The sequence below is a fragment of the Aquila chrysaetos genome, chromosome 19 (genome assembly GCF_900496995.4).
Source record: "Aquila chrysaetos chrysaetos chromosome 19, bAquChr1.4, whole genome shotgun sequence".
Classification (NCBI taxonomy): domain Eukaryota; kingdom Metazoa; phylum Chordata; class Aves; order Accipitriformes; family Accipitridae; genus Aquila; species Aquila chrysaetos.
This window is the reverse complement of record NC_044022.1, coordinates 18,781,371-18,793,608: the sequence shown is the minus strand read 5'-3', so window position 1 is coordinate 18,793,608 and position 12,238 is coordinate 18,781,371. Positions and strand designations below refer to the sequence as shown.

General features: G+C 36.9%; 1 protein-coding gene across 5 annotated transcripts in view; it reads right to left on the bottom strand.

Moving 5' to 3' along the window:
* Positions 1-12,238, bottom strand: part of GRM5 (glutamate metabotropic receptor 5) — a 279,374-nt gene that overhangs the window by 152,223 nt on the left and 114,913 nt on the right. For all 5 annotated transcript variants that reach the window (XM_030042795.1, XM_030042799.1, XM_030042794.1 and 2 more), the window contains one exon: positions 453-702. In XM_030042795.1, the coding sequence (XP_029898655.1) occupies positions 453-702 (250 nt within the window). The remainder of the gene's footprint in view (positions 1-452; positions 703-12,238) is intronic.

The following is a 12,238-nucleotide window of genomic DNA, read 5'->3' as shown; positions in this document are numbered from 1 at the left end:
AGCACATTGGCTCAGGAAGAAAAGGTGATGGTTAACAAACTTTGTTTTGGGAAGATCTATTTCAGGTCCACCCAGAGGCCACATCAGCAATTCTTAACACAGTGTTACTTGAATGAGGCATAGCTTCAGGCTGTATACGTACATGATGCATTTTAAACTGCAGTGAACAAAATGGATGATACAGATCAAATGTTGTGTGTCAGCCTTCCCTTACACAATGCTATTAAGACTGGCCAAGCAGACTTGTGTTTGCCCGGCATGCCATGAGAATGATGCATGTCTTTGTAGAGTATGTACCATTACGACATGGCTGACATTATTTTCCGTCCTTCAGATATGTGCATGTATAGGAGAGACCACGAGTGTGTGTTTTACATATGCTTGACTGGACTGTCTTATTTTTTTGCCCTACTCAGTAAAAAGGCTGGCTATAATTGCATAGTATTACTCACCTGCCCAGCAGCAAAAATTCTCCAGCAAGTCCCAGGCGCCTCATAGCCATTAAGAGCCCTCTCACAGTCATGCCTTCACAGAAGCAGGCGACCACTCTTGCCTTGGGCAGGTGGCTCCGAAGCTTTCGCAGCAGCTTGTCAAAGCTCTGTTCACCGGCATTGCTATAGATCTTGTAGGAGTGTGCAATGCAGATCCCTTCCTTGGCCGCCATATCTTTGAAGGCTTCCATTCCACTTTCACCATAGTTTCCTGAGTACAAACAGAAACACGTACGTATATATTAAAATTTGCAGAAGCTTTTCTTGGTTTGGAAACTGCAAATATTTTAAAGAATATGTAACATATCTGCATACAGATCAGTGTACCAATCTTAACAAAATAACATTAACATTTTAATTTATTAATCCATTTTTCAAGTCAAGATCAACATATTTGCCCAGAAACCTTACTTCTGTTCAGGAGCCTGTATCTCTGTTGAAATCAAAGGCTGTTAGATCCTTTGAGGATCTGGTCCCAAATGTCTACAACAATGTATGTATAAATTGCACAGTCTATTCTGATTCTCTTGACTAAATATGATCAAGTGCTCTGGGGTTTACTTCAGAAAATCTAAAAATATATGTTCAGAATAAATATCTTAAATATAAGCAAAACAAAACAATGACTCATAACAACATGACTTTGTTTATAATGCAATCTGAAAAGCAACGATTTTTTTAATTACACTGAAAGGTAAAACTTATCCTATGAAGAAAGAACTTCTGGTGACTTGGGAGAATGGGTGGCAAAATTGAGGATTAGCATTACAGAGATCACAGGATTGCAGATGGACTAATTGTACTTCTGTGTTGTTTTTTTTTTTTTTAATTAAATGTCTACCAACACAACAGGAAAAACTTCATAATTTCTTTAAATCTATTCTTCCCCTCCCTGTGGCATAGACTGATAATAAATATTAACAGATAGCTGCAGTTATTGTTATTTATTCTGTCTCACCATGGAAAATTCTCCATTGCCAGGCCTACATAAAAGTCACAGTGCTTAAACAGTGGGTGTACTGGTATCACTGACAATCATCCTGACCAGGATTGTCTCTCTGGTTCCCTGTGCTCCTCCATCTGGCTGTCTAAATCTGTTTCATGTCTCATTTAAATAAGAAGGCCTCTGAGGCAGGAAATCTTTCTCCAAAATATTGCCTTAACCCCTCAGTAATATTCCACAGAAACACAGTGAGTAAAGTAATAAGATGGAGAGTGTTAAAGTGATGCTGTTGCAAGGAACTGCTGATCTTTCACTTATTTCTGTTAGTTTGCAAATGGAAGAATCTCTAAGGAAAATGCTTTCTTTTACTATCACAGTTACAAGTATATAAGAGCACTGACAGTAAAAATGCATGTGAAGCAGTGAGAATCAGACAACTGGATTTGGGCTGTCATTTGGTTTTGTGACCTTGGACATTGAAGCCACCAAGCATTCAGCTTGCCCACCTGGGAAATCGTCCCTATCGCCCTGGTGCTAGAGTTTAGAGGCTGTTAGGCTCAGCACTGTACATGAACGTGAAGAACAGTCTCCAGTTTGAAGATCTTACCATCTGAATAGCCAAAAGAGACAAAGAGTAGAAGAGAAGAAATGCCATTACCTTTGTTTCACATCAGGAATGAATCACTGAGACCTTGAATTCCAATCTCCTTAGCTAATATGACTTTCATTTTCCTCCCTGCTGTGATCAGGCCTGATGGAAAAGCCATTACTATGCAAATTGTGCCTGGACAAAATGTCACAGGATTTTTAAACTCAGTTGTTGCAATACTTCCTGGGAGTTGTAAATCAGGTGCCCAGTGCTTCCCCATGTGTCACGCTCTTAGGGAAAACTATGTTTCCTGTGATACATGAGCATCAAGTGATTCCCTTGAGATGCTGAAACAGTTCAGCTAGAGGTCAAAAATGTGGTGCCTCATGAAAGATGTATTATACCTCAGAAGTCAGTCTGAAGGAAAAATGGGGGTCAGTCACATATAACTCCCACTGGGCCCTGAGGCCATCTAAAATAAAATAAAGCTGTTTGACAGGAAATACACTACTTCGTTTAAAATTATTCTCATTTAGGTCAATCTGGATCAACATTAAATGTTCTGTTTCATTTTTCCTAAGAGAAAATAAAAAGGAAAAAAACCCATATCAAACTTTGCCATAGAGGTTGGAAGTTTGAGGAAAACCTGTTCCATATTATATCTCAAAGAGACTGAAATTCTGAAGACTTCGTTTTCTGTCAAAAAACTGTCAATGGAAAAGTCATGGCCAGGTCTAATTGACTTACAGAACTGGATCTCTTCAATGTTGCAGATACTGCATTCTTTGTTTGAAAGTGTTATAAATGTACAAACTCTTACCCTGAGTCTTGCTATAAAGCTGAGAATAGGTTTAATTACAGTACTGACAAATAGTAGGTCTTGCAATGAACACAAAGTACATTAACTCTTTTCCAGTCAAATAAAGGTTGCACTGGCACAAATACCATGGTGTCATCATTTATCAAGACAGGGAGATTTTGTGAAACCATACAGAAAGCAATGCGTCATCCAAAATGAGAGGAAACATGTTAAACTACCAAGGCCACTTAGCAAAGTGTTACGTTCTTAACATTTGGAAGAAAAACAACCTGGCAGTCCAAATCTGAGAGTGACTGAGTTCTCCAACTGGTAAAAATATAGCTGTATGGCATGAGCTCAAGGGAGATTTGATGAAAACAGAAGGTAGCTTTGCTTCAAGACGCTCATACAAATACACCAGTGGAGCTCTTGTCATGATCATTGCTGATTAAACTCTACTTAATTAATTATTCATAGTGAATTCCCCTGTTGTGCAAGAGGTTTGATGAGGTATGTATATTTAATTTGAGCTATACTGTGGGGATAATGAACACTCTTCGATGGAAAAAGACAATCTTTTCTGCTAAACTCCTTTGTACCACATATTAGGATGAAATTCCTCTGAGCTATCTTTCTTTCTGTGGAAAACCTGTACGTGCATGAAGGTAGACATGTAGCACTGAGGGAATGGGAGTGGGAAACTGGGGCAGTTATATTACATCATTTCCTAGAGGATGAGATGTGAGGATCACAGTGGAAAAGCATCTCCATGCTTTCTGTATGGAACTGGGCTCCTCATGGACCTTTGATTCTTGAACTGTGGCATTTCCATAGTAGTACTACTAAAACTGCCACAGCAAGAGCAAGTTTTCACTCACAGGGCAGTTCCCACTCTTCAGCCAGGTCCGTGACACAAGGAGGAGGATACAGGGACTTCTGGACTTGCACACGTGGATGGACAAGGTGAGGACTTATGCAGCCTGACTCTGAGAAGGAGTTTGTAGTTTCACTTCCAAATGAAAATTAATTCAGAAAGCCTCTGCTGGAACCAGAGCAACATCTTCTGTGAGTCCCCCATGATGGAAGCTGCCTATGACCTGGCAATTTATCCATGTAGCTGTTTTGTTTCCACTTCTAAATTTAAAGAAAGATCCTAAGGAAAAGTTAAACGGAAGGCAGGGATTGATTTACTTTTGTTTGGCTAGTTCTAGTTTAGCAGGAAAGACTCAGCAAACAACACAAACTGGAGCTGAAATATGGTCAAATTATATTCAGCTCTTCCTCCCCCACCACACTCCATCTCCATTTTGGTGTTTGGAAACCGGCACCTCTATATTGTAACTGGCTCTGCAGGAGAAAGTATCACGATTTTTTACTGGATGTTCATCTCCTCTTGAAAGTTTGTCTGTCAGTAATCAGAGCCGCTAGCTGTTGATGGCTTTTGTAAATATGTCCTACACACATGGCAACAACTAGCAGCTGGGTTCTTTTAAAATGCCAGCCTGAATCCTGCATATTGCCTACCTGAACGTCTGGCCCTAAGCCCAGTTCTAAAAGCTACTCCCATATGTCTTTGCATGTTTAAAGAAAAATCAATTACATCATCAAGCAAAAGACTTATCCCTGCTTCAGAGTTGGAATTTTGTTCAAAACTCAAGCATATGCATCCCCACCTACAGTCTAACTATAACAATCTGTTAGTTCCACTTCCAATGAATCAGTACTAGAAACTATTAAGAAGCTTAAAAAGAACAGATTGTGCTTTTTTCCAGATGAAGCTTAATATAGTACAGTACATAATAATACTTCAATCTGATAGAAAAGGGTCAGGCAAACTGCAGGCTGCTCATGCTGCTTCTCCTGCCCAGCAATTGAGGCAATTAAACTATCTGAACATAAACTGTTAAGATCTTATCTGTATTACAGAGCAAACCAGCAAGATTTTTAATCTGAAAATAATAAACAAAATACACTGACATCTGCTCTATCACACTAAAGGTTATCAATATGAGATAAAAAGTCACTACAGCCAAATGGAATAATGAACTACATTTTCTACTGTCTAGGCATTTTTGGGGTGTCACACATTTCTTTTTAAATACAAGAGCTTTTTTATCATTAGCTGCATATGCAAATTGTTATCAGGTAATTATTTGGTTTATAAGACTTTCAGTGAACATAGATGAGAATCAACCTTTAGGAGACATTTAGGATTCAGGCAGGACATGGTGAAAATTCACAAAGTAAAAGAAGAGGAGGCTCAAGTGAAACTGAAGAAACTCATTATGTCATTCATTTAGCTGGTAATAATCCTAACCATCACAAAGCACATTTATTTAAGCAAAAGTGCTACATCATTTTTATAGACAAGGAAGAGCAAAACACAGAATATCTATGCTGTACCTGAGCCACAGAAAAGAAGCCAAGTCAGGTTAAAATTCTCAGTAGATGTTTTTGCAAGCAATACAGGGAATACAGAGCTTCATTTTTACTAGCTTTCATTGACATCAGTAGGATGAACTTTGCTAGAAATACCTAAAAAAATCTAAGTAGGTATAATTTTGAAAATGCATGTGGGATTAATGGAAGATATTTATGAAAGGCATTGTGTTGGTTGATTACAAGGATGATCTTCCTGAAAGTCAAGGATATGGTGGTGTAGAATAGTTTCCCAAATGGAAAAATTAGAAGTCTCTGAATATTACAATTCAAATTAATCATGGTAAAACACCAATAGTATCTACTAGATATTGTTCACATTTAACTGCTCTGACTGTACAAGCCTTTTAAAGTTTCATCACTACTAAGAATAGGGACATAATACCAAGTCTCTTGAGCAGCTACAGCAACCACATGCCACTGATATAACATTATGAAAATCACAGCCTTCCTGGTACAGTTATGTCTGCAAATAGATCAGGACAATAGAGCGTTATTTCATTCTAAAGGGTACAAACCAAATGAAATCAAATCACATGTGCCTGAAATTCTGGAGTTGTCTATGTGCGTTGAAAGTTGAAAAAAATCATAACGTGTTTTCTTTTGATCAAAATATTTTATTTAAAACATTTTAAAATGGGATCTCGGTTTCTATATTAAGTGTATATGTATAAAACAACAAAAAATAAAATCAAAAGGTCGTTTTGAAAGCATCCCATTAAAAAATACCTTAAATGATAATAGTTCCTCAAAATACATTCTGCTTAAACATCTCCAACCAGATCTTTTCCTTAATTACTCAGGGACTGGGCTTTCCTCTTCAATTATCTTCAGTGCTAGATAGTAACTTCAAGGCCTTTGAGCTCTTTCCTTACAAGATATTCAATCTGAAACTCTGAATTTCATGGAAATATATATATATTTATGTACACACACACACATTTGCAAGGGTACTACTCTTTTTTATAAAAAATCTCTAACACTTGGAACACAAGGAGCCAAATGCTGCTCAGGTGAAAGGACACCAACCCAGAACAAGTCTGACTAGGCTTCCCTCAGCACGACACCGTGTTGTATCTCCAGCACCATGCCTCATCTGGAGCCACACATTGAAACAGCCGTTACGGAGCTTCTTCATAGGGCCGCTGCAGAACTGTGGCACAGCACAGTACGCGGCCAAGATGGAAGACCTCTTGATAAAAATATGGCTTGTTACATGCAATTAGTTCTCACACAAGCCTTGTTTTGCTGTGAGTTTATGCTCTTTGACAGGAATTGTCAAGAAGGTTTATCTGTTGCTCCTCATGCAGAACCAAGCGATAGTGTTGAGGGAAGGTTTCTCCAAAGAAATGACTACTCAAGCAAAGAGCCAGGCAATGTTGGCTGGGCTTGGAGAGGTATCAGAGAACTAGAAAACAGCAAAGGAGCGACACAGGGCAAAAATTCCCTCAGTGATTAATTTAAGAATACTACCTACTCCATCCTTAAAATTGCTGTACCTGTCTTCCTTAAGCACAGGCAATCTCAAAGTGATTCAGAGGGCATGATCTAACAACTAAGGCCTTATAAGGGACATAAAACACTGATGACTGCAGTTAGGACTCTGTCCTTAGCTATCTATATGATCATGGAGAACTCATATATCTATTTCCTTGGATGTTCATCATTTCTATTCAAACTGAAAGCAATTTGAACAGCATTTATCTATTGCTAAGTGTTCATAAAACTCAGAACTGAAAGGATTGCCTATATCCCTGGTGGCTTGATAGATGAAGATACTACAATTCAGGATGTGTCAATATAAAGAAGCATTAGTTACCACAACATCATACTGGCTATAAACTTAATTTCTTTATCTGTGAATGGTTTTGAGATTTTTAATTTTTTTACACCTGAGGACAAGTAATGTTTTCATAATCACAAAAATATTAGCTAACCAAACCCCCCCACTTCTAATTGTCTTACTTTAGTTCAGTCTGATTGAAAAAATTTGTTGAAATGATCTTATAATATGTAATTCAGATATCGACCATTTTATCATTTCATATAAGCCTCATATTACCTTCTACAATGTAAAATAAAACCAAAATATGTATTTTGAATCAGGAAACTAGTTTATTTTTATTGAAAAAAAATTAACTGAAATATTTTTACATTTAAAAATAAATTCAACATGTTTAATTAAGAAATTAATTAAGCTCTTTTCTGTGAAGTCTTTAAGTTTTGGCTACTGGGTATTTCCTGACCAGAAGTTTTCATTCAAAGGTATTTAGACCAGCTCCATTCATAAGGTCTTTGTTTAAATAACTAATGTTTAAATTATTTTAGTGAAGTAACATACAATATACACCAAACAAAACTGCACTTCATTAAATTATCTGTTCATTATCTCCTCATCTAAGAGGGCTCAGAAGTATCACTTTAACACTTAAGTTTCTCTTCTCTTTCTCATCTTCTCTTGTCTATTTTGAAATAATAAATTCATTCCTCTTAAAAAAATGATGACCTAGTTTCACAGTTTAATGCACCTCACGTCTGTTTATTTTTAAATTATCACTTCATAACTTTAAAAGAGAGACTTATTTAAACATTGCTGTTATGTGAGAAAAGGGAACAGTCTGGAAACAGCCTTTTCTGTACATTTCCTTTGATCCATCCTGTTAACTGGCACGTCTGCAGCTTTGTGGCCTTGTCCACTGAGCAACGTTTGAAGTCCTCCGTGATGTTAATGTCTGCTAAAGGATTTTAAGCTTGACAGCTTTTGCAGAAACATGCTGCCATCTCTGACTGCTCTCCTTGTTTTCAGACTGGAGAGATTAAAAATTTTCTGTACTTTTGTTTGTGAAATATCTCTTTCTATCTACCTGACTCTAAGACATTTCCCTTAGATATTTCCTGTATCATTTCATCTTTTCATTTCAAAATGAAATCATTAATGAAAGCACAGTTCCTAGTGAACTCCAGGCATACTCTAACTGCTCTTTCATTTTCATTTAGGGTTATACTTTTCATTTTTTGTTTGGTTTTCAGATAAAAATGAGGATACATGAGACTGACAGCATTGGACTGGAGGCTGTGCCTTTCAGGAGACAAATGCTATGTCAGAAAGGAGAGGGCATTGCAGTGGGAACACTTCGTTCTATGACCCCGTATCCTTCATTGTGAGCGTAGCGAATTCCCAAGGAATGCAGCTGCCTGGGGTTTCTTCACTGGTATTTGGACCCAGTCCCAGTTCTGACTTAGGCTATTAGTTATCATATCTCTCAAAAGAGTTGGCCCCTTCTACAAGTGAACAAATCACACTTCTGTATATTCACAACCTGGAACATACCATCATGTAATATTAATTCTTAACTCTGCTGTGGTTTGTAACTGCTCTTTTCTGAAATACACTTGATGTCCTATTCTGCTGCTGCAGTAGATGAGCTCTACCAGAAGTCATCCAGCAAAAAGCAGCATAATTCAGGAATTAGATAGACTCTGAAGGCCTTCAATTAATCTGTTGAGTTTTCTGGTAAGTGCCTCTCTTTCTGTCCTATCTCCTCATACGTGAAATGGAGGTAAAAAGGTTTTCCTGACAGTGGTAGTGCAAGAATAAATCTATTATAGATTGAGGGAAACTCAGATAACTACAGTAATGAGGGCCACATTTATGTTGAACAGACTGAATGTAACCTGACAGTTTTGCCTCACAAAACCTCACATCGGGTTAGCTGTAACAATAACCACATTGTGTTTATTATAGCAACAATCACTCTGTATGTCTAACATCTTTTTTTATAATAACACCTAATATTTTGCACTGTAACTGTAGATGATGGCAAGGCTACTCCAAAGAGAGCACCTCAATTTCACTTTAACTGATTGTGTACATTCATATTCAGCACGTTCATTTGGGACAAGAGTAGGTTTCGTGACTCTCCCCATGTGAACTCTGAGAGCAGAGAGGTCTATCAGGAATACATGAATATTTAGAATAGTAACTGAAAGTCAGATCTATGACTGCATTTCCCAGGAGTGCTTGTCAAAAGATTTTGAAGGCGATAATATGAAGTTTCTTGGGGCATATTAATCATTCTTAAAGTATACTGTGTGGGATGAGAAGCCCTATACTGTGTCACTAAATACTTTCTTGGAGATAGTCTCATTTTAGGAACATGTTGGATAATTGTTTCCTTTTGGTGGATAACAAAGATTGCACCTTAGAAGACTATTTGAAAAATGCATTTGAATATGTTAGGGGTACAGGTGGTTTTCGAATTGTAACTTCAGAGGGTATTACCAAGTAGGACACTACCATCCTCAGCTTTCGGATGCAGAAACTGAAGAAGGAAAAGATTGTAATAGACCAGGGTTGAAGGCAAGAATATGATCTCCTCAATTTCAGACTAAGCTGCCCTAGGGCAAAAGAATGGTTAGTTATTAAATAATTACAGAATAATTTTTCATTTAGAAGCTCTTTACAGTGGTGGAGATTTAATTTCTACCTTGGACAATCTGTCTTAAGCCAAACTAGTCTTTTCATTAAGTTTTCCTTCCCTAGTTCTTCTATGTTCTCTTTCAATTCAAACCTATTATATCTTGTCCTATCAAATCTGCGAATAGCTTCTCAGATTGACGTTTTCAGAAGTGCTTAACTGTTTTGGAGACAATCACCATACCTCCACTTGATTTTCTTTTTTTTTTTTTTTTTTTTTTTAAGGCTAAACAAGTCCAGTTTTAATCTGATGGTCCTGTTTTCTACACTTCTTTTCATATTTCTGTTTGATCTCCAATTAGTTCATGTTGTCCATCCAGGATGATGTGCAGTTTTTGTGAAGATATGGTACTTTTCCATCTTGTACCTTGCCTAAGCAGGGTAGAATTTAAAGACTATTTCATATCTCTAAAACATATTACCTTTTTGTATAATTTCAGTATATTTACCTTCTTTAACAATGGAATGACACTGTTGACTCAAGTTTAGTTTGTGATCCATTTTAATCTTCCAGGTCTTGTTTTCTGCAAAACTGCTTCTCAGTTGATCATTCTTTATCCAGTATTTAGGCATCAGATTATTCTGTTCTAGGAGCAGCTTCATCCAGCATGGTACTGTTTACAGATTTAATAACCATACTCTGTTTATCATAATTCAAATCAGTGTTGGAAATGTCAATTAAAAATGGATTCCAGGCAGATCTCTAAAAAGGCCATTGAGATTATGTCTTCTGTTGGAAAGCTAACAAGTGAGAAATACAGTTTGAATTGAGTTTTAAAGTCAGTTGTGCACCTAAGACAGGGAAGTCTAGATTCATATGTTCTTAGTGTGCTTGTAAGAATGTTCATGTGTGTTAATAAAAAATTCAATGATTTTAAGATACAGTCACTCATTCTTCACAAATGCTCTGAACTGGATACTAGGTTGGCTTGATATGATTTATTTTTGAAGAATACACATTGTCCTTTCTTTATGACACCAGAATGAAATTGCCCATTTCTTGTGAACAATTGTTTACTTGTTGCAGAAGTTAAATTAGGTTGGCTGAGCTCTTTCCTCACTTCTTTTTCAGGATAGGTAGTGTTACCTCATTTCAGTCTGTTGGGACCTTATACATATGCCAAATTTCTCCAGGAGAAGTATTAAAATCTTCAACACTGTTTCAATCAATTCAGCAAGGTAGATTAACCAGATGTTTTGAGAATTTGTCATTATCTAATAACTAGAAATTTCTATAATTTCTGAATTCTTTTTTACCTATTCTAGCATGAGGTAGAGTATGACAGGCAGAATTTAGGTACTTGAACAAAATGCAATCCTAACATACTTAAGCAACTGTTGCCTAGATTTGAAATTGTCACTATTAATCAAGTCTTCTTCACATTCAAGTCTCCAAGTACATATAAGATGCTTCTACATCAAATGAGTCACACATCCTGAATTATTTTTTAACCAGAAAAATAATTTTAATAGGCTAGATGAATTATGGTCTCACTTCTTTTGTATATGTCTTTTCCACCCTCTTTCCAAGAAAAATAGGTTATACACTGATAAGCATGGCACTTTTTTGGAAACTGAAGAATATGAATTTGAACACATTCAGGCTAAGGAGGGAATGAGACCTAAATTTTCAGTATGTCCTGGGACCATAGTGTAGTTACTAGGCTACGATATAAAAAAGCTAGCCTCCTCCTCTACCCATGTCTTAAGAGAAAATAAAAGTCTATTTCCAGGGTAAGGTCCAGACTAGGAAACCAAGTAAACAGTAGTACTTAAAGATCTTGTGATCTGTATCTGCCTTGTTCTCTTGTGCATTCTTAACACAAAGATTTTCTGTACCACATGTTCAAGTATCTTGCTCTATTCAGGTATTAGACAGAGAGCTTGGGTACCAAACACAGAGATAGGTATCCCATGATGAGGATCAGGAACCTAAAAGTACAGACTTTGCAATACATGCTTCTGAGATAAATACATTCCTTTCTGCATCTAGCCTGAAATATTTCTAGAAGACAACAGCTGTAGCTGAAGACAGTTTGATCATTTGGAAATTTAGGACTTTATTTAAGTTTCTAGTCCTTTGCCTATAATAATATCAGTCCCTAGCCTCCATTTTTATCTTTTTCCATCTTTTTTTTTGGGGGGGGGGGGGGGGGCAGGTTGGGGGGGGGGGGGGGGGTTGTTTATGTAAGAATGTTTATTTCCAGAATAATAAGCTGGAAAATAAACTAGAAGAAATTTAGAAATTGTAGAACAAATAATCAGTTGGGGGAAATTCTGAACTCAAATTCCTGACATCTTATTTATAGTTTTATTAAATATTTCCCTCTATAGTATCTAATTGACTGATCCAGTATCAGAGTAGCAAAACATTTCTATAGCACACTCATCTACTGAAGAGAAAACTGTACTGAAAAAAACCCAAACTGCCTTCATACTGCCTGTATGAAACAAGTGGGGAAAATAATATATCTGGGCATAGACTGAAATGGCCAGGCTG